This window comes from Trichoderma harzianum, assembly GCF_003025095.1.
Source record: "Trichoderma harzianum CBS 226.95 unplaced genomic scaffold M431scaffold_3, whole genome shotgun sequence".
Classification (NCBI taxonomy): domain Eukaryota; kingdom Fungi; phylum Ascomycota; class Sordariomycetes; order Hypocreales; family Hypocreaceae; genus Trichoderma; species Trichoderma harzianum.
In genome coordinates this window covers 1111371-1133015 of record NW_020209251.1, presented here as the reverse complement: position 1 = coordinate 1133015, position 21645 = coordinate 1111371, and the positions used below count along the sequence as shown (strand labels likewise).

The 21645-nt window shown below is 51.7% G+C and overlaps 8 protein-coding genes and 1 non-coding gene across 9 annotated transcripts; 6 read left to right on the top strand and 3 right to left on the bottom strand.

Moving 5' to 3' along the window:
* Positions 1-265: 265 nt before the first annotated feature.
* Positions 266-4862, top strand: M431DRAFT_517287 (hypothetical protein). The gene is made up of 2 exons (XM_024920328.1): positions 266-3301; positions 3357-4862. The coding sequence occupies exons 1-2, from the start codon at positions 417-419 to the stop codon at positions 4375-4377; spliced, it is 3906 nt and encodes a 1301-aa protein (XP_024777326.1). The 5' UTR covers positions 266-416; the 3' UTR covers positions 4378-4862.
* Positions 4863-6459: 1597 nt separating this feature from the next.
* Positions 6460-8181, top strand: M431DRAFT_479222 (hypothetical protein; the record flags this gene model as incomplete). The annotated part of the gene is made up of 1 exon (XM_024915751.1): positions 6460-8181. The coding sequence occupies one exon, from the start codon at positions 6460-6462 to the stop codon at positions 8179-8181; it is 1722 nt and encodes a 573-aa protein (XP_024777325.1).
* Positions 8182-8591: 410 nt separating this feature from the next.
* On the top strand, positions 8592-8677 carry M431DRAFT_t59. Its single transcript has one exon. It is a non-coding gene; the product is annotated as a tRNA-Val (tRNA).
* Positions 8678-8837: 160 nt separating this feature from the next.
* On the bottom strand, positions 8838-10366 carry M431DRAFT_528539 (hypothetical protein). The gene is made up of 2 exons (XM_024920741.1): positions 9594-10366; positions 8838-9542 (listed from the first exon to the last, which is right to left on the bottom strand). The coding sequence occupies exons 1-2, from the start codon at positions 10187-10189 to the stop codon at positions 8888-8890; spliced, it is 1251 nt and encodes a 416-aa protein (XP_024777324.1). The 5' UTR covers positions 10190-10366; the 3' UTR covers positions 8838-8887.
* A 442-nt stretch (positions 10367-10808) lies between these two features.
* Positions 10809-12778, bottom strand: M431DRAFT_2730 (hypothetical protein; the record flags this gene model as incomplete). The annotated part of the gene is made up of 3 exons (XM_024913961.1): positions 10809-12143; positions 12215-12365; positions 12450-12778. The coding sequence occupies 3 exons, from the start codon at positions 12776-12778 to the stop codon at positions 10809-10811; spliced, it is 1815 nt and encodes a 604-aa protein (XP_024777323.1).
* Positions 12779-13470: 692 nt separating this feature from the next.
* M431DRAFT_77529 (hypothetical protein) lies at positions 13471-14188 on the top strand (the record flags this gene model as incomplete). The annotated part of the gene is made up of 2 exons (XM_024922587.1): positions 13471-13782; positions 13844-14188. The coding sequence occupies 2 exons, from the start codon at positions 13471-13473 to the stop codon at positions 14186-14188; spliced, it is 657 nt and encodes a 218-aa protein (XP_024777322.1).
* A 235-nt stretch (positions 14189-14423) lies between these two features.
* On the bottom strand, positions 14424-15731 carry M431DRAFT_491877 (hypothetical protein; the record flags this gene model as incomplete). Its single annotated transcript, XM_024916945.1, has 4 exons — positions 14424-14522; positions 14579-15244; positions 15309-15475; positions 15551-15731. The coding sequence occupies 4 exons, from the start codon at positions 15729-15731 to the stop codon at positions 14424-14426; spliced, it is 1113 nt and encodes a 370-aa protein (XP_024777321.1).
* Positions 15732-16395: 664 nt separating this feature from the next.
* On the top strand, positions 16396-17730 carry M431DRAFT_505215 (hypothetical protein). The gene is made up of 4 exons (XM_024918600.1): positions 16396-16673; positions 16747-16907; positions 16972-16995; positions 17075-17730. The coding sequence occupies exons 1-4, from the start codon at positions 16639-16641 to the stop codon at positions 17326-17328; spliced, it is 474 nt and encodes a 157-aa protein (XP_024777320.1). The 5' UTR covers positions 16396-16638; the 3' UTR covers positions 17329-17730.
* A 470-nt stretch (positions 17731-18200) lies between these two features.
* On the top strand, positions 18201-21027 carry M431DRAFT_136509 (hypothetical protein). Its single transcript, XM_024912550.1, has 10 exons — positions 18201-18382; positions 18556-18606; positions 18661-18686; positions 18769-18795; positions 18854-18889; positions 18952-19100; positions 19177-20172; positions 20232-20515; positions 20570-20674; positions 20742-21027. Exons 1-10 carry the CDS (start codon positions 18357-18359, stop codon positions 20782-20784), a joined length of 1743 nt encoding a protein of 580 aa, XP_024777319.1. The 5' UTR covers positions 18201-18356; the 3' UTR covers positions 20785-21027.
* Positions 21028-21645: the final 618 nt, after the last annotated feature.

Here is a 21645-nt window from a genome sequence, read left to right as displayed (position 1 = left end):
TTGGCAATTCGCAGTATTGTTTATTTTGTTTACCTACTGCTTGGGCATTTATTTCAGTGCGTAAGAACAGAAAGAGATCGACATAGTACTCCACGTCGATGTTTTGGTGGTATTTTCGCGCTAATTTTGTATGCGGGGAGACGACAGCTGCAACAACTTGCAGGTCACTCATTGTACACTCTATTAAGCACCAAGTGCTGCGCGTGGAAATGCGTCGCGTCGGGAGCGCGTAAAATGTTCCCCACGCAACTAACGTGTCTCTGCCACCACTTTGTACTTTGTGCTTGTGCAGCCCTGCATACCATACAATACCATGTCCTGAGCAATTTTGATCAAATTTACAGTATTGTTAAGGATTCAAAATCATTGCCACATACGAACGACTTTGAACTCTAGGCTGGTCGTTGGTATCGACAATGACTTCGCTACGCTCTACGACGCCCGCATCTCGCGATGCAACTCCAGAATTACTGACACCGCGGTCGAAACTCAGAGCGTTGCTTGCGACTGTAGACGGCAGTGACGACGAGGACGCAGTCCCGATTGGCGTTCTCAATGCAAAATCGCCAAAAAATAGCACAGCTGCCAGAGACCATGTCGATAGCTCAGACTCAGAATCAGACGTCCCAGTACGACCACGAGGAAAGTTGGCTGGACGAATGCAGGGCCCCTCGGATATAACCAAAGACCCGGAGACTACGAACGGCGCGGAAACGGCAAGAGACCGCGTTAGACGGATGCTAGAGCAAGAAAAAGAGCAGGCTGTGGAGGCGATGGATACTGAGATGGCAGATGCCGAAGATGTTGAGGAAGAGGATGAGCTACCCGTAGCTCCACGACGATTGAAGCGCGGTCCTGCGCAAGACGACGCTACAGATCTTTCAGCTAGATCACCAAGTCCTGGACTTTTTGTATCCTCGCCAGTACGCCCGTCACCTACAAAGGCGCCTCAGAACCAGCCAGAATCTGAAGAAGACTTGCCGACTGTCAAGTCAGATCGCTTCAAAGCCTTGGTGGAACGAAAACGACAGGAACGCCTTGCGAGGGAGGCTGAAGAAGAAGCACGAAGAGCAGAGCGCCGGGCTCTACAGGAAAAGCTTGCCTCCGAGCTCGAACAGCTGGATTCCGGAGATGATGATGGAGGTATAACGGATGACGAAGGGGGCCGCAGACTGACGCAGGAGGCTCGTCCAACGAGAAAAGCAAGCAAGAAGGCCCTTGAGGATATGAATCGCGAGACTCAGCGAATGGCAAGAAACATGCAGCTCGCTCACGAAGCCAAGACACGAAAGAAGCTCTCCAAAGCAAGTTTATTTGAGCGTTTCAATTTCAGGCCAGGCGGCGAACCGATGCCCGTGGAGCCTCCAGCAAACAGCTCCAGCAGACCAGTATCACCCCCAACCGATGCGGACGCGAATAAAGATACACCACCCAGCTCACCCCCTGTCGGGGAGAAGCAGGATTCCGTTCAGGTCGAGGACAACGCCGCTGCGAATCCTGACCCGAGCGTTGAAGTCGCAGAGGCTTCAAGCTCTACAATTTTAGACAAGGGCAAAGGACCGGCTATGGACGTTGAAGAACCAAGCAAGCCTGCAGAAACTAAGCGCCGGGTGCGAGTGAGAATACCGGTTCCAACTAAAGCTGGCGCAGCAGACTCAGATGATGAACTGGAAATTACGACTACGTCAAAAGACAGAATGAATGCTGTTTTCAACAAGATCCCGTTCCGGAAAGCGCAGGATTCACACTCCATGCTAGCCCTGCGAGCTCTGGCTCATGTTACATCACCGGGCAAAGAACATAAGCGCAAGAATGAGCGAGATGGAATGACTCCCGGCGAATTTCAGGCTAGTCTATTGCAAAAAGCGAGAGAGCAAGCGAGGTCCGAGCGAGACCGGAGGCTCGAGCTGCTCAAATCCCAGGGTGTGGTCATCCAGACTTCGGAGGAACGAGAACGACAGATGCAAGAAGTAGAGGATATCCTTGCCAAAGCTAGAGAAGAGGCCCAGCGAATCAAGGAGGAAGAAGTAGCAGCTGAGAAGAAAGAGGGAAAAGACGGCGAAGCAGACCCTCTGGCTTGGGACGATAGCGACGATGAAGAGTATGAGGGTAATGATGCCGATGAAGAGGTGTCTGGTGTAGAGCTTTCAGGCTCTGAAGAAGACGAGGCAGAGGACGAGGACGAGGATGAAGATGTCATTGCAGGCTCAGCCATGTTTGAAGCTGAAGCGGAGGAGGATGCAGCATCTGAAACGTCAGAGGTCCTCCCTAAACCTGATGCCAATGAGATGGAAGGTGGCGACGGCGACGATGAAGGTGTTGAAAAAGTAACACCTATGAAGAGAAGGCGTGCACGGAACAAGACTGCTGTTCTATCTGATGATGAAGCTGAACCTGCCGTCGAAGTCACGCCGAAGTTGAAGAGGACTCCTATTAGCACGGCGTTTCAGTCGCCCGCTGCACCGACATCTGTGCTGCGATCTGCCAAGAAGACGTTTATTCCTGGCCTTCCTGTGGAGGGGCCTGCTGGCCTTAGCCTTACCCAGATATTTGCAGGAACCATGGATGAGAATCAGAAGAGCCAAGACGAACCGACACAGTCAATGATGCCTGATTTCGATGATTTTCCGGATTCCAACTTTTCGGCTACCATGGATGACAATGCTGACGACATGGTTCTCGACTCTCAACGGGATGAAAGCCAAGGGGTAACTCAAGCTATTCAGCTCAATCTTGCACAGTCCCAGATGCATGGCTTGGACAGCCTACTCCGGGACGAAATGAACTCTCAAATATCAGATATGGTTGAGCTCTCTCAAGATGGAGGGCTCCAGAGGTACACGCCCCTGAAATCGAGGTTTGTTGAACCTCCGCATTCTACCGTGGAGACCATATCAACAGACCAACATGGCGATGCAATTCAGAGTTCTCCGCTCGTACGCAGAGGAAGGCTTCGACGAAAGATGGAAATGTCATCTGTCGATGAAGATGTTGCTGTTCCCATGAGTGGCGAAAAGGGAGGAGAGGCAGAAACGGCGCCCTCAAAAACTGCGTTCAAGGTTCTCCAAGATGCTGCTACTGAGCAAAAGAAAAAGATGCTCATCGAAGAGTTCAACAGAAAGAAGAGCAAGGCAAAGGAGATGGTGGAAGAGCAAGCCGAGGAATCTGAGGATGAGTATGCCGGACTCGGTGGAGCGGATGGCGAGGACAGCGACGATGAATTCGATGCTTCTCTACAAGACATTATTGATGATGCGGCTGGCAATGATGAGGATGCTCGCAAGTTGGCCGCGTTCTATGCGTAAGTGTTTACTCTATCTACTTCTAAACAAAGAACACGACTAACGCCCTGGCAGCGATCGAGAACGCATAAATGACGAAAAAGAAGTCGAAAAGCTGTACAAGGACATCACATCAGGCATGCTTCGCCGTAAACGCGGAGCCGACTATGACCTCTCCGACTCCGACGACGGCGGAGAAGCTCGACGGAGAATGAAGCGCCGGCAGTTTGCCAAGATGCAAAAGGCATTGTTTGCTGATGAGCGTGTCAAGAAGATGGCCGAAAACCCTGGCAACCAGGCTTTCTTGCGCACCATTGAGGACCGTGGCAGCGACGACGAAATGGACTTTTTGGAAATCGTCGACGCACCGGCTTCGCAGGGAGAAGAGTCTCAGTCTCAGAACGAGCAGCCTGAACAACAGCAGCCGCGAATCGTTCCTGATAGCCAACCACGTAAACCGCTAGGCAGCGCTGGTGACAACAGGGCTCCGGCACACATGAGACGCACAAAAGATGGAAAGAAACCTTCCAACATTGGCGAGGTTCGCGAGACATTGTCTGATCTACTGGAGGATGGGCGGCACAGTTCTGTCATTCCGGCTACAGTAGTTGGCTCAGACAGCGAAGACGAAGAAGGCCGGCCAGCATCTCGGGGGAACAAGGAAAATCACTCCCCTGCTTCCCGCCGTACTAGGAACGCCGTCGTCGATCGCATCAGCCTCAAGCGCAACGCATCGTCCAGCTTGTCTTCTTCCAACCGCCCTGCTTTTGCTGCTGCGGGGGCCTCATCCTCGTCGTTCAAAGTCCCCGCTTCACTTCTCCGGCGCGCGACTACCAACTCGTCGCTGTTGTCGACGGCTAGCACATCGTCATCCTCGACGACAGCGGCAGGTGGATCTGGCAGTGGGTTCGGCGAAGAGGCCAAGATCAAGAAGGGTGCGGGCAAGAAGAGTGGCATCAACGGGTTCTCGAGAGATAACGAGAAGCTGGCGAGGATGCAAGAGAATGAGCGAAGGAGGCAGGAGAAGAAGGTCCGTGGAGCGGAGAGCAGAGCGGGACTTGTTGGAGGATTGCTTGGTAAGGGTTCGTTTGAGTAGAGGACGCGGTTTTTACGTGTAAGCTGGCTACATGATGAAATATTTGGTCGTTTGTATGGCGTTTGGGAGGAGGTTTGTGTTCCAGCACAATGGGATTTGGCGTTTGGGAATGGGATTGAATAGTGATGCTCAGCACACAGGGTTCTACGCATAGTGAGTGTGTTATTAGCTTAGCTGTTAGAATGATGATGAAAGATGTTTGTTGAAGTTGTCTCTCAGAAGTCTAATACCGGCTGGTTTCTAAACTCTCGGACGCCTTGCGATGACACTGAAGGGCTTCGGACGTGGGTATCATGATATAATACGGAGTAGGCGCCAGAACACCAAAGGTGGAAAGGTTAGCTGTCAAAACCTTCCAGGATGCTTATCTTCCATCACTTTTGACCCCTGGTATGGATTTGTCTCGGGCCATGAACATCGGCACATTTCTGCTTATGCCGTTGACCGCCACTACGAGGCATGAAGCAGGCAACGAGAATAACGAGAACCGGGACGGCTCTTGAGCTCTATATGCAAGATGGGGTTTACTCCGTACATGTAGTTTAGAATCAAAAGCTCATAACAACCTGAATACGCAATATGACTTGTAGTCGTGGTGGTGAATAAATGCTACATGTGGTACTGCTGCTCATACTACCTGGCCGAGCAACAGTATTACTTTTCACGGCTAGTAATATACGCATTCATATGCCTGTCAAGTGTCATGCAAGTTCCCAACCCGATGGCTTCTAATAGCGGATACGACCCGGAAAGACAGACCAAAAAAAGGGAGGGCCGCGATATTTGGCCCTGCATCTACTTAGATTTCGGGTCCAGTCCTGTGGCTGACAGGGATAGGCTGGAGCCGGGGCGGTCTGTGCCGAAAGCACCAGCTGTCAGGCCGGGACTGGACATCAAGTCTTTGATGGAGGCCGGGCATGATCACAGGTGGCTTGCAGGAAGTGACAGTGTGCTGGCCGTGGATGATACGGGCGTTTGGATGTCAAGGCTAGGAGATGCGTAAATAGATTGGTTAATAAAAAGGGGTGGTGAGAGAGAATGAATGGATGGATGTTAGGCGAGTTTGATGGAGGCCATTCGCTGTGTTTTCAGGTACACACGGCAATCTCGGGGTGAGATTGGTGAGACTGGGCACTTTTGTTAATAGACTTTGACTACCAAGCTCACCAATTTCTCATAGCTCGAGCATCGCTACTCATAGTTCAAGGTAAGCTACGAAGGCATCCATATAATAAAGGTCGGATGTAAGCCAAAGTGGCACGGCCATGTCTTGTTTTCGATTACATTGGGTGTACTAGGGCTGCAGCTTGCATGTACGAGGCATGTACGGTCTATGAAGCACTCACTATTACAAGGTACAACCTGGGTTACAATAGCACTATCAAAGGTACCTTACAGGTAATCTTTACGATGTGCATTAATGGGTAGCATGTACTGCGCATGTACTTTATCTTGTGGTGCAACAGCCGGCCGGGTGTTGTGTTGTGCTTGTATCCGTAGGCAAGGTAGGTGCGGCTGAATGGGGATGAGAAAAAGGAAAGACAAACCAAGGCCGGCCAAGGCGAGGCAAGGGAAGAAGGAAAGAACGCTGGTTCCAATGATTTTATAGACAGCCTTCTCTGATCTCCCCGCCACTTCCTCCTTTCCCCCTCTTTCTGGGGTTTATATCCAATTCAGGCTTGTGAAGGATCACGGCCCATGAGCGCATACTCGACTAAACCACCTACTAGTGGTATATCAAGCCATCCTTCGCCTTTGTCGATTATTATACTTCACTCTGTCGGGTGACTTGTCTCTTTTTGTTTCTCCCCTTTCATACTTCAAAAGATAAAAAGACCAATTAATACGGCCATACCGAGTTCGGGCTACAAGCTGACGGCGGGCTTATGCTTCAGCCCTTTCATCGACAGCAGCTACCAATTTGACTTTGGCTACAGTGACATCACCGTCATCTTTGCTAACGCGGTTTCTGTACTCGTATGAGTGAGAGTCGTGGAACCACCGAAACGCCCAGTCGCCAGAACCAGAACCAGAATTAATCACCATCATCTTCTCTCAGCGACAATAAAATAAAGACTCACAATGAAGCTCGACTCTTTTCCACCGGAGCTGATTCACAATGTTGCCGACTTCTTAGACCGGCAGAGCGAAATCAACGCCCTAGCTAGGTGCAACCGCCGCTTATACGCCATCACCAACCCCTATCTGTACCGCAACAACGCCAAATCTTTCCACAGCGGCGCCCTCGCGTGGGCTGCGAAAACAGGAAACAAGGAAACAGCAAGAAAAGCTCTGGAAAACGGGGCGGACCCCAATGCGTGTCAAAAAGGCGACTACGCTGCCCTTCGATGGGCCGTAGCGCAGGGCCATCTGGACATTGTCAGGCTGCTGATCGAGTATGGCGCTGCCTTGAACGACTCAATGATCATGGGAACGGCGGCGGTCCACGGCTTTGACGACATTATCAAGCTGCTCCTCGACAGCGGAGCGGACGCAAATGCCCTGGGATATTTGGGTAAGACGCCTCTCCTGTTTGCTGCACAAGAAGGCAACGAGAGCACTTTTGAGCTGCTCTTGAAGCGAGGGGCCGACCCTTTTGCCAAGTGTGTCGCTGGGTCTTCTGCTCTGTTTCATGCCGTTGACGGTGGGAAGTTTAACATCCTTAAGAAGCTGCTGGATCTCGGCCTCGACATGCTTCAACATGACTATGAGTCAAGAACCGCCCAGTCCCACGCCGCAGAGATGGGTAGACTAGACGCCGTCCAGCTCTTCACCCAGCGAGGCGTTGGAGTCAACCAGGCCGATAGAGAAGGTCGGACGGCGCTTTCGTGGGCGGCTCGCAAGGGGCATCACGAGCTGGTCCAGTATCTGCTCAAGAACGGCGCATCCGTGCATGCCGCCGACATCTGGGGCCACACAGCAGCACTGCATGCGGCAATGACAGGAATGACGGCCATATTGGAAACGCTGCTGGACAATAGCGTCGATATCGAGTGCAAGGCTGGTGACAAGCGGACCATGTTGTCGTGGGCTGCCGTCAACGGCCATATCAAGACGGCACAGTTCCTGATCGAGAGGGGCGCCAACATGGAGACGCTGGACAAGGACGGGCGATCACCGCTTGTGCTTGTTGCCAATGCCGGGTCGGAGAACATGGCCAAGCTTCTCATCGAAAAGGGCGCGGACGTGAACTCGCATTACGGTCGGGGATCACCGCTGTCGCTTGCCGCAGCCCGCGGGCATGTCGGCATGGTCAACATGCTCTGCAAAGCGGGCGCTTTTGTCGACTTTCCTACAAAGAAACGATGGACACCCCTGTTCCACGCGGTGACGACGCAGAAGCACGCCGTCGTCGACGTTCTCCTTGATCACGGGGCTGATCTGGAAGCCAAGGACGAGGACGGCAGAACACCGTTGTTCTGTATCGTTACGCAAGCCGGGGGCGACATGTTTGATCATCTGATCCGGAGAGGCGCCAAAATTGATGTCAAAGATACTCAAGGCCGGACCTTGCTCACAGAAGCGGCGAGCTGCGGCCACAGCAAATACGTCGAATATCTTCTAGAGCATGGCCTAGACGTCAACGAGGCGGACGGGGTCGGCCTGACGCCGCTACACTGCGCCGCCATCTATGATGCGAGAGGTTTGTTTGTGCAACTGTTGGAATATGGTGCCGATCCTGACTTGCAAGATGCCGATGGGTACTCGGTGTTTGAACGGGCGAGGTTGCAGGGAGGTGACCAGGAGCTTATTAAAGCTGTGGAGCGGTGCGCGGATCATCCCGTGAAGCGAAGGAAGTATTGATTATACCAATATCTGAAGAGATACGAGCATGATATCTCTGTCCGTCTATCTGCGTTTCTTTGTTCTGGTGTTCGAGATCCTGGACGAGTCGAGGCTTGGGAATGGCTGGCGTGCTGGGGAGTTGCAAAATTGGGTTTGCCCCGGGTAATCTCTACTTGACGTTTTGGGCCGATTTGGTTTTTGGGATTTGCAATCTTTTCATAATAATCATGAATCAATGCCACATTCATGCCTTGAGACAAAATATATAATGGAAGAAGCGACTGGTAGGATTCCGTCGAGTTGCCGTATCCGGAACGGACCCGGAGAGTGGAGCCCGGGGCTTCGGACCCTTTGGGGGGTTCACAAACCCACAAAAGAATGGCATCATGAGTGAAAATACCGCACTTGTCTTGCATCAAATGATGACTGGTTCCGTGGTCTAGTTGGTTATGACATTTCGTTAACACGTTTAACGCCACCGAAAAGGTCCCCGGTTCGAGCCCGGGCGGAATCACCACTTTCTTTTTTTGCACTTTTTGCTTCGTGAACCAAAGATGCTCTCTCTGTATTTATGTAGAGTATCTAGATGTAGATGTATGTAATGTGCCGTTCATTGATACAGTAGAAAACATCACGAAATCAGATCTAGTTATATGAGATAGACGACTTGAAGTGCTTAGTGAATCATTTCGTTGCCATAATACTACCATCACTGGCCGACACTCTATATCAATTCCTCTATGATTTCGCTCTCCTCAAGGTCCTCAACACCTCTCTCCAACCACCGAATAGTCCCAGTGCCCGGATCCAAAATACACCCAAAATGAGTGCATTCATTCATAATGGGATACGCCTTCACCCACTTTTGCAACGTCTGTTCGAAAATCGCCGGGCTTTCTCTTCCCTTTCCTCTCTTGAATTCACGTTGTTGTCGCTTGGCCAGCGCGGTCCATTTCCCTAGAATGCAATCCTTTCGCTCTTCGCTTTCTTCGACCAAGGTTTCCATACCTAAGATTGAACTGCTCTCTTTTTGGGTATTAGACTGACTTGATGGGTCTGTTGGTGCAAAATCGTGGTTTGTGTGTACGATGAAGTCGGTGGATGACTTGGTTTGTGCGTTGATGAGATCTTTTTGAATTACGGTTGTTTCTGTACCAGAGCAGAGGATTATGTAGCATGGAGCGGAACGTGTTTTCGTAATGGACTTGGTTATGGTGTTAATGGTTGGAGGATGGTGTTCTGAACGGAGCAGGTGTTGGCGGAGGACTGATGATATTGATGGTTGGACACCGAGGAGCACGAGGCTCTGGTGCATACGAAAGGATAATGCGGAGCAGTTGTGAGTTGGTCGGAAGTTGAGTGACATTGAAAGGTTCTGCCTGGAAGATTGTAAGCTTGTAACTGCATCAAAGTTCCCTATGATGACCTACCTCACGCCGGTCAACACGCCGACAAACCCAGCATAAGTGACCGTCCTCGCAATCACCGTCTCAGGCTCCTCAGACTTTGACCTCACAAACTCCAGCACAACAAGTGCGTTCCTCAATTCAGGCATCCCCCAATCCAAAGTTCGAAAATGCATCATCCTCGCCCTCGGCTCCGTATCAGTTTTCTCTCCAAGATATGTCTCTCCCCCCTTCCCCTTCTTTATTCTAGTCAAAACACCACCGCTCGTGCATCCCAACAGAATATCAAGCAGCAAATTAAAAGCAACCAGAAAATGCATATCCACTCCACTAGCTTTCGAAATGCCCACCAACTCCTGCGTCTCTTCAGACGAATACACCCGCCGAAGAATGAGCAACGCCGCAAACTTCACAATAGAGCGTAGAAATGACCATGGTAATACTGATTCGAGGACTGTGTCGAATAACGGCGTGATTTGTTTCATTCGCGGCGCGAAATCCGAGGCTAGCTTGACGTAACGCTCGGCTGGAGGGAGGGAGAGGTCGATGCGATACGTGGGGATGGGGTCATCCTCCTCCATGGCGGAATCGGATACCAGTATTGAGCGGCGTGATGCCATACTGGCGTTTGGGTGTTTGATGTGTCTCAGTTTGTGTGGAGGAGAGAAAGAATCAACATTGGGAGGCGATTCGTTCTCTGCGGGTTGGATAATGGTTGGTTTCTTTAGCCTGTTCAGATTCACGTTGAGAGCAGGCAGCAATGCGGCGGTTGTAAGACGATGACTCAGGTGTTAAAGCTACTGGGTTCAATCAAGTATTTCCGTTCAGCTGCTGAAGTTGTAATTTGCTCTCTGTAAATGTTGGGAGAAGGTTTTTAGATGCACGTAAGTTGGTAAGGGTATCACGTTGTCAATAAACTTAAAAACAGTTGATCCTCACTATCATTAATCTAGCTAACTTGGCGACATACAAATCGCGTTCACTGTAGATATCCCTTTACAACAAAGATAAACAGAAAGAAAAAACTTTTGAATTACCAGTGACACGGCGTCTAGCATATATCTCATAAAATCGTGCCAAAACAACATATGCCCATCATCTCACTCCCTCTGCCTCCGCTCCCTCCATTTTGGTGTAGTATACATGAGCTGCCCATTCTATCAAATTCTATATTCCCCCACAATGCCGCCTTCTTTTGTTTGCCCTTCTAAGAAATAATTATAGAGAGAGCAATTAATTCTACTGCTCCTGTCTCAGCGGCCCGCCGCCAAATTCTACGCCCCTCAGACCCAGCATCCTCTTGATTCCCAGCCACAGCTCAAACGCCTCCAGCTTGAGCTCTACCCTGACGAAGCCGATCCAGGCGGTCAAAGCACGCATCACGTTCGGGGGCCAAAGCATCGATCCGCTGCGGACAATGTCCTCGAGCTGCTCGTGGAAGACAGTCCGGGTGCAGTACCGCGCGAGGATCATAAAAGTGCGAATGGGGCCCTGGCTGGTGTGCAGGTTTTCATCCAGGCTGCGCGTCAAGTCGTTCGTCTTGAGGATGAGAAGAATGATACGGGGGACTCGACCGAGCATCTGGACAAGGTCGACGATGAGTCCTTCCTGCAGGGCACCGCTCATGTTCTGCTCTTCGTCTGCGCTTCGGGTCTTGAGGATGGACCCTTCTTTGCTGACGATGCTAAAGTCGCGGCCCGTGATGGCGGAGGCGAAGAGGGGGAAATCTTCTTCGCTGATGCCGGCCACCTCGTGGGCGTACTTCTTCATCCGGTCCATGTCTCCATCAATCACGGCGAGCCACATCTTGGCGTAAGAGCGCCTAAGGGGAAGAGGAATGTCGCGATACAGGCCGTGGTCGTAGAGGATAATGTCAAAGTTGGGACCACGGCCAAGACCGCGGCGGGTGGTGTTTTTGCGGATGGCGAGGTTGCCACCGTGAGGATCGCAGTGCAGAGGAGCCCCGTCGCCGAAAATCATCTCGTTGAAGATGCGTGCCAGCGTTGCTGACACCTCATCACGATCAATGCCGTTCTTGTCCAAGTATTCGAGATCATCTGGTCGCCGGCCGGATTCGCAAGCCATGACAAGGATGCGCTTCTTCGCCCACATGACCTCGGGAATGACAAGAGGTAGCATGGGGAGTTTGGCGAAATGCGCCTTCATGCGACGGGCATTTTCGGCCTCCTCCCTGAAGTCGAGCTCCTTGGGCAGAGACACATCCATTTCTGACGATAGCCACTCGAGGTCATATTCGGGGAAGAATCGCTTGAGCGTCGAGAAGGTGTATCTAGTAAGAGCGAGATCGAGAGGTGCCCAAGCTTCTAATTCAGGGTGCTGAACCTTGACGGCCACTTTGCGCCCGGTGTCTTTCAAGGTTGCTAGGTGTACTTGCGCAAGTGAGGCGGCGCCAATTGGCTCTTCGGAGAATTCAGAAAAGTAGTCCCAGAGATCTTCGTTGGTATCCTTCCGGAACATATCCTGGATGGACGCAAAAGAAGAGACGGGGCATTTGTCTTGCAAGGGTATAAACGTTGTCGTCCACTCAGGAGGTAAAAGGTAGTTCATGGCACTCTGTCGCCGGCTTGTTAGTCATTCCTTGTCCGATTGGATGTTTACAAGCGTGGTTGGGGTTGTCTTCTTACCAGGTGCTGTCCGAGCTTGATAAATATGCCGCCATTCTTCTCCAACACCTTGAGGGTTCGCTCGGCGCATCGCTTGTGACATGCTTTGAGTATCTCATCTTGCCGTTCCTTGTCATCAATCATGGCCTTTGTGTTTAGAGTCGTCCGGTAACTATCCAGCCCAAGTTAGCTCACCATCGACTAGCCGCAACGTGTCTCCTCCCTTGCTTCGAGACAGAGCGAATGCGCCACTCACTCATTAATGCAGACCGCCAGCGCAGCAACGACTCTGCCAGTCCTCTCTGCGGCCTCGTAGCTGTTCTTGATCTCGTCGGTAAAGGCCAGCGCCGCCGTACCGGCCGCTGCTCCGGTCGATGCGAACAGAATCAGCCTGGCATTGGGCCCAGACTTTGCACCGCCATTTGCATGTGACGACGACGACTGGCCCGAGACAAATCGTCGCGCGATAAACTGTCGGGGCGGTTTAGTGCGAGCCAATTGAACGCGACAAGTCGAGCAAGTCCATGTTTGTGTTCGGTTACCGATGCGGGCCGTCGCAAAGGTCGATCTAGAAAAGACGTTCATTTGTGGTGCCGAGGGGGCTCGTTTCAAAGTCATCGACCGCAGTTCGGCATTATAGTATCGTGGCGAAAAAAAAAAAAAAAGACGAGAGAAAATGGTATTACATAAAGCGCCTGCCTTTCGCTTCGGAGAGAATTCAAAGGAAAGAAGAAATAAAAAAAATGAAAACAACTTAGGCGCTTTTGGCGACTATCATGGCGCAATACCGAGCAAGGAGGAAGAGAGGGAAAAAATAGGAGACGGACTTTTGTTGGGAGACCCTTGGATTTTGCGGTGGATATTTTGGCGGCTTTCGACGACATCATCACCAGATTTTGCTGCCGGGCGCTGATTCGCCGGTCCATTATCGGCCCTGCTGATCTCGGACCTGCAACCACGCCAGAGGCGCATCATTAGCGACACGTGACTGCGCGCCTGTGTACCGCGTCTCGAGGCGTGTTGAAGTTGCCTCCAATTAATGGGGGGCCGAAACATTCATAGCATCGATTTCTTTATACTGCTATATCATATCATACATACAAATGGAGATTTCGACTCTGTGAAACCAACCAACACTTTATTGAATTGAATACACCGTTGGCTCAACACTCTTGACCACACCAAGACTCTTGGTTTACACTCGACTGGACTCTCACTCTGCGTTCTTTCACTTCATGCAAGCATCGCCAGACGAAGCCGCTCCAAGCAAAAGCAACATGCTCTCCTTCACCCCAAAGCCAGTGCACTCCTGGGACAACCGTCCTGCCGTCTCGTCGCCTCTATCATCATCTCCAGTTCGCGCCTCATCGCCTCTCTCGGCCGATGAACAAGCGCCGTGCAACCCTCGCCAGGTCCAGTCTTCGCCCATCCGGCCCATCAATTTCAAGTACCAAGCACGTCCTGCGCGGCCAAACCCCGTCATGAGAAGACGAGAAGAGGCCCAAGAGCAGAGGCGGAGGAACTTTTTGCAAAATGTTCGCCAAAAGGCTGAAGACAAGTCCTGGCAGAGGAGGGACATTGAGGGCCAAGTAAGCTCAAGGAAAACCAGCACCGCCATGTTGCGGATAGGCCACTGACAAATTCCAATAGTTTCTGAAGACAAATTGGCTTGCCAATGTTGGCCGTCTGTCTTATGACGCGCCCTCGTTCTCCGAGGCCGATATCGAGGATGCCATGGCCTTCTCCCAGGAGGCTGAGCAGTCGCAGATGGATGACGACACGATCCCGGAGGAACTCGTGGAAGAAGAGCACATGCTTACGTCTTACGAAGAGGAGGTATTGGCCCATCGAGGGTCACAGCTTCCAACGCTGGCTGAGGAGAATGATGAGTACGACGACATCTTTGCCGAGCTCATCTCAAAAGAGGGACAGTTTTCACACCAACAGCAACAGCAGCAATCTTCACAACCTTCAAGTCAGATGGATATTGATTGATTGATCGATTGATTGGGTCGGCGTCATCTTGTCTAGTAACGTTGAATGGTCAAGACGCATGTCAATTGGCGATATGGAGTTTTGGTAATCATCTCGGGACTCTCAGAAAGAGTCTTTTCACTGGCGTTGGATCGGTATACGGTGAAATGTGCTTGCATTTAGATTGCGCACTATGGGTATATGTATAAATGTGCGTGTATATAGTATGGGTGCGCCACGGCTACATGTCAATAATTTATTGCGGAGTGCACTGGTCTTCTGCGCCATTAAAGGCTTCCTGGGCAGAGGCCATATCCCCAACCAGGTCTGACGGCGGCGACCCTGCCGCTTGCATCTAAGATTTGTTAGGCGCATGGCTTCTAGAAAGGATGTGAAGAAGTCGAGGCTCACCCTTTGCATCCTGTCCACGATGTATTCCCTGTCCTTCGCGTTAGAGTCCGAGTAGGTGGGCTCGTTGAATTTGGCCACAATCTCCTCCACAATCGTCTTTTGCTCCATATATCTCTTCAAGTCGTCGGCAGGAACCGAGTCCTTGTTCTTGGCGAGCCAAGCAGGGAACTTGTCATGCAGCTCCTTCATCGGCTCGTACAGAATCTCCTTGTTTGTCAGCTGCTCCATCATGCCCATGAGCATCTTGGAGAAGTCCTCTTCGCTGCCGCCAGCAAACTCGCCGGCCGTAAGCTGCTTGAGCATCTCGGCCAAGAAGTCGTCCTCGCCACCCGCCGCCGCTGCCGCGGTGGCCTGGTCGCCAGACGACTGCATGCGCTCCATGGTACGACGGATCGTGTCTTGAAACGCCGCACCGCTGGGCCCCTCAGTAGCTGGCTGAGAAGGCTTCGGTGCGGCGGCGGCGGGAGCGGGAGCGGGAGCACTCGTAGAGGCACCTGCAGTGGTGCTCGCAGTGGTGCTCGTGGCGGTGCCTGCAGTGGTGCTTGCGACGGCCGGGCTTTTGTCTTTGCTGCTGGTTTGCTGCTCTTCCTCATCGGCCTCGAAGTCTGCGCCCATCTCGGCGCCCATCTGCTTAAACATCTCTTCAAACTGAGCTTGTAGTTCGGGCTGTTGGAACAAGTTCGGTGTCAGTACCTCGTATACGGCGGGCAGAGGGCAAAAGGCGACATACAGATTGCTCCAAGTTGGCCAACAGACCAGCTATGCCTGCCTGCATCCTCTTGGTGACTTCTTCTTCTGACATATTCTCGTAGTCCAGATCAGCAGCCTCTTCTCCCTCCTTTAACGTGTTGTCGTTGATCATCTCCTGCCGGACAGCCTTGAAGCCGTCGAGTAGCTCTAGACATTGTTTAAATCAGAATACAGGTCCATAGCCAATTGGAAAGCTTTGGGAAGCAGGAATAGCAACTGTACCGTCGAGATCATCCAGGTCTTCTTCGTCTGGATCAGGAACATCGTCGTCTAGATCGTCCGACACAGTGGCAGCAGGTGGTGCTGCTGCCGGTGCCGCTGGTGCCACTGGCTGGACATTCTCTTGCTTTGCCCCCGTCTCTTCTCGCTTCGCCGTATCTGCCGCGTCAGACGGAGAGCTCATGGTGCTTCGCTATCACGATCGATGCCGTCGATACAGGAAGCTACAGGCGCAAGATTCGGTATTCTCGAGGTTTGGTCAAATAGCTGCGGCGCTAATGGAGGGGGTAATAGCGTGTACAAGGGCCGGGAAATGCAGGGAAGAGGTCGCAGCTCGGTTCGCTTCCTGGAGGGAATTGCAAGAAGAAGACAAAGAAAAATCGAATCCCGGGATGACGGTAACACCAACTGTATCCAAAACAGAAAGGGTGTGGCTGTTACAGGGTTTGGAAATGGATAATGTAGCCTTGCGCGCCGACAGCTCGTGTCTATAAAGTTACAAGCCCGGCCCGTGCTTGGTGACATGCAGCCGTCTCAAGCTGGATGAGCCGAGGGAACAGAACGGTGCCCCACGGTTGCAGCTAGCAGTCTGCTTCAGTGAGCTTGCCCGCTGTAGGGTGTGCCCCTTTAGGCCTGTGATGGCCTGTAAGTTGGTCGCTATGTCGCTGAAGGGCATGCGGTACCCCGCCACCACAGCTTGATTGAGGCTCTGCAACGCCCATTTCTGCTTGGCTGCAAGGAACCTTGAACTGATGAAGAGATCTCTGCAGTGAACATCCCTGGCCATCTCGGTGGGAAACGCACTAGGCAGATCGCGGCGCTATCCGCAGCCTTACGCTTTGGCAGCTTTTATTTTTAATCCGACAGTTGCTTCTTTTGTCTTCCATCACTCCATTCTGCGCGCAACACTCTTTGTCTTTTTTTCTCTCCTTCACCACTAGAGTTGAACGGGAGACGTTTGTCTTTTTTGCGCGTGCAAAACTCGCCATCTCCGGCAGACTTTTTTTGGGGCCAACTTGCCTTTACCACCAGGCGCTGTCACGACCTGGTCTCGCGACTCGATTGTCGATCTCTCGGTGTAGCATTCCACCATGGCTCTCTGCCAGAACAGATTACAGGAGGAGCGGTATGTGATTCAAGATTCATGGTCATCGGTATTCTAGGAACCCCCAAGGCGCTGACTGATGTACGACTGTTAGGAAGCAATGGCGACGTGACCATCCCTTTGGCTTCTTTGCCAAACCGGCCCGGACAAAGGAGGGAGTGCTCGACTTGAAGAACTGGGAGTGCGGCATTCCGGGCAAGGAGAAGACCATCTGGGAGGGAGGCCTGTTTAAGATCAACATTGCGTTCCCCGATGGTGAGTGCTCGCGTGCGCGATAAGGTGGATTGGGCAGAAACTGACGTTCGTCGTGCTTCTTTAGAGTACCCAACAAAACCCCCAAAATGTAAGACATGAAGGAATTCCCCCCCCCCCCCCCCCCCCCCCCCATCTCTCCTATCTACAGCATCTAACCGGGTTTGCAGGCAAATTTGTCCCTCCGCTGTTCCATCCCAACGTCTATCCCTCGGGCACCGTCTGCCTGTCGATTCTCAACGAGGAAGAGGCCTGGAAGCCGGCCATCACGGTCAAGCAAATTCTTCTGGGTATCCAAGATCTCCTCAACGACCCCAATCCCGAATCACCCGCGCAAGCCGACGCATATAACCTCTTCAAGAGAGACAAGGCCGAGTACGAGAAGCGTATCCGCCGCGTGGTTCGCGAGAACCCGGCGCCGTAACGGTCTTGTTTCGGAGAAAAGGGGGGCTTTTTTAGATGTGGAGGATAATCCTTACTGAGAAGATTGGCCATGGCGTTGGATGGGGGGCAATACCAGGACAAATGATTTTCAACTCTTTCTTTTTTTTTCCTTTTAGCAAATATCATGAGAGATAGTCATGGCTATAGTCGGCATGCCAGAACGCCATATGGAGACTGATTAGATACGGGGGTAGCATCGGCGACAGATTCCAAACATTAAAGACGATGACTGTTTGCTCGGTCCGGTGGAACGGCGTTCTTGGTAGATACTAGCACGTTTAATTAAATTAGCAGCACGAGAGAAGAATTTACAGCGCTATCAAGACTAGGACGGACTATGTATGGGGAAGCATCTCCATAGTAGAGTGAACCACGGTAAAGTGTAAAGCCGCCCTTTGTTTGACATCATCAAGGGCACACAAGCGACAATCAGCAATGCCCGACCCCAGTCCGCCACGTGCATTTCTTCCATTCTGATCTAAGCTGAGCTGCATAGCTGTCATATGAATGCCACGTTACCCAAAAAGCATAGACAGCTGTAGTTGTAAAGGAGAACCTATCCTCTCGCTTCGTGGCTTTGCAGGGTATTGGACGCGATAAGCCGTCAGCATATGCTCTCTTCTAGGTAGGTCGTTTAACAACTTGACACCAGCCAGGCATTGGAATTGCCCTTATCAGTAGCCTGCGTTTGTTCACTTTAGGTAATTGGCAACATTGGATGGCTTGCCGCCAATGAGATGGAACAGAATAAACTGCGAGTGACTCTGAGCGAGCCGAAGTCGGCCGCCCAAAGCTAGCAGCTTTAGCCTGGCTGGGCTGCGTCTTAAATTTTTAAAGATGGCCGCAACAAGAGTCATGGCCACTGTTTCGTTACTCTAAATTCCACGTCCGGACCCAGATTCCTCTTCTTACAACAATCTACTGCTCTCTCTAGAGAATTCTGCATTTTCTTGTTCCTTTCCATCGTACCTATTCGAGTGAGGAAACTTCCGTCGCAGAACCGCAAACATGTGTGGCATTTTCGCTTGCCATTGGTACGTCGCAACCTGGTCCCCTGGTCCTCTGCCGCCCGTCGATCGCGTGCAGTGGACAACGGCACTTTGTACCTCTTAATTTTTTTTTTGGAGGGGCATCTTCAATCCGATCACCCCGCCATCTTTCGGCTCATCGCGAACAATGGCAGAACTGACACATTTGCTTCAAACAGTCATCCTGACGTTCAAAAGTTCAAGCCTACAGCGCTGAAGCTGTCTAAGGCGTAAGTAGCTATAATTCCTGCCGATAACAGCTTCAATTGACAAGTATATCTTAGGATCCGACACCGTGGCCCCGATTGGAGTACGTCTTGAGCCAATTGATACGATGAGTGCTGTATAGCGAAACGAAGAGCTGTTGAGCTGACTGTGTGGTTTGTTTACAGGCGGCAGCGTCATCTCTCACAACACAAGTAAGTCGATTGGCTTTGAGTACATCAATTGGAGTCTTGGGCTGACATATTTGCGTAGTCCTCTGCCATGAGCGTCTTAGTATCGTCGGTGTTGGTAAGTCTCGATCCTCAACGGTACATTTTGCAGAATCAAGCGCTCGCTCACACACGAGATAGAGTCTGGCGCCCAGCCCCTGACCAATGCCGATGACACACTCATTCTTGCCGCCAACGGCGAGATTTACAACCACCGTCAGGTCCGAAAGCACTTGAAGGAGCCCTATCACTTCAAGACAACATCTGACTGCGAGGTCATCATTCCTCTGGTAAGTTTTCGGAGCCCAAAGGGGGGATTACGAACAAGATGGAGAGTCGAAGACTGACATTGCTGCTCTACCATAGTATTTGGAGCACGATATCGACGCCCCCAACTACCTAGATGGCATGTTCTCCTTTGTTCTATATGACAAGAAGCAGGACCGCACCATTGCCGCCCGCGACCCCATCGGCATCACAACATTGTACCAGGGATGGTCATGGAAGGAGCCTGGAGCTGTGTACTTTGCCTCGGAGCTCAAGTGCCTGCACCCCGTCTGCGACAAGATCGTGGCCTTCCCTCCCGGCCACGTCTACGACTCAAAAACCGGCGAGACGACCCGTTACTTCAAGCCTACTTGGTGGGATCCCACCAACGTGCCCTCTGCCCCGATCGACTACAAGGCCATCCGAACTTCACTCGAGACCGCTGTTAGAAAGCGTTTGATGGCTGAAGTCCCTTATGGTGTGCTTCTCTCTGGCGGTCTCGACTCTAGTCTGGTTGCGTCTATTGCCCAGCGAGAGATGCTGAGACTCAGGGAGAAGGCCGAAAAGTCTAGCGGCACCGAGACTCCTGCGGAGGCTGACCTTGACCACGGAGAAGGCCTTGTCGGTGTTGACGACGACGACAACCTATCCACTGTCACCTACCTGCCGCAGCTCAACTCCTTCTCTATTGGTCTCCCCGGATCTCCCGACAACGAGGCCGCTCTCAAGGTCGCCAAGTTCCTCGGCACCAAGCACCACGTCATGACATTTACAATTGAGGATGGTCTCAACGCGCTGTCAGATGTCATCTACCACCTGGAGACTTACGACGTCACAACAATCCGAGCCTCCACACCCATGTTTTTGCTCTCGCGCAAGATCAAGGCCATGGGCATCAAGATGGTCTTGAGTGGCGAGGGTAGCGATGAGATTTTCGGTGGCTACCTTTACTTCCATGCTGCTCCTGATAAGAAGGCGTTCCACGAGGAGACGGTCCGCCGTATTAAGAACCTGCACCTTGCGGATTGTCTGCGAGCCAACAAGTCCACCTCGGCATGGGGTCTCGAGGCTCGTGTGCCTTTCCTGGACAAGAAGGTATGTTGAAAATTTACATCTGGAATGCCCCTCTACTTTACACTAACACATCTTCCTAGTTCATTGAGACTGCGATGAGCATTGACCCTCAGGAGAAGATGATCACTAAGGACAGAATGGAGAAGTACATTCTCCGAAAAGCCTTTGACACGACCGATGAGCCCGGTACTCCCGCCTATCTGCCCGACTCTATCCTGTGGAGACAGAAGGAGCAGTTTTCTGACGGTGTCGGATACGGATGGATCGATGCGCTCAAGGACAACGCCGAGCTCCACGTCACCGACGAGATGATGAAGAACCCTAAGGCTGAGTGGGGTATCGATATTCCGGATACCAAGGAGGCGTACGTATAATTCACGGTGGCGTTTAATGACACAAGGCTAACTCATTATCCTAGTTACTGGTACCGACTCATGTTTGACGAGCATTTCCCTCCTCGCTGCGCTTCCACCGTGGAGCGATGGACGCCTACTTGGTCCAAGCAGACGGATCCTAGCGGCAGGTTCGTACTTTGTTTTTGTTGCTTAGCATCGTTGGATGTGAATGGATTTTGCTAATATGATGTACAGAGCTATCGCGACTCACAACGCCAAGTACGACAACGCCGAGTAAAGTATGCATGTGGAATATTGTCAAATATTTTCGCAGGTGCTAGTGAAGATGCATCCCAGGAAGTGGAAGAATATACTACTACCAGGTGGTATATGGTATACAGGCAGAAAAGTTTAACATCACAAAATAGCCAAGAGTCTAGAATAGTGCCGTCCTTTGTAGTTGTTTGTATATATCCGAGGTCCGGACATGGCTCGGCATTCGAGATGAAATACACTTGGAGCGCTATTGCGCCATTGGTTGAATTTAAGAGCGTCTATTGCGTGCATGTTTACCACTGAAGAAGTTGGCCTGACGTTATTTTACAGCCGATGCGGTGATGAGCGGCTTTACTTTGTCGACATGGCCAGGACCAGGGAAGTATTGGACTCTATGCTAAATCCAGGAACAAGGATAGGGGACAAGGGGCTATTGTGTTAGTGAGGTCGTCTATTAGGCATAGCAGCTTTGCCCCGCGTTGTTCACACACAACATGCATTGACGTCCATGATGTTCTCGCCAGCACAGCATGAAGCGATAGTCCAGTACTTGAACAGACGGCGCAGTTGACGCATGAAATTGAAACATACCAAGGTATCACAATATCATGCAAACAATCCTCAAAGCCATAAAAACCATCACAGCTCCCCCACGTGGTCACAGCACACGCCCCAATTGAGTTTAGACCCTGGCCATCCGCCATATGCCCGGCCCGACATCAGCCGACGCTCTCCCTCGTCTTTCCCCAACCAACCGGCCGGCCAATCAGCGGCCTCGCCTGTGCCCAGAACATTTTCCCTCGCCTCAAACCTCCAGACTAGAACCTCTTCTCTTTTTGGTCTGATCCTATTTCCTGTTAGCACACCGCAATCATCCTCCCCT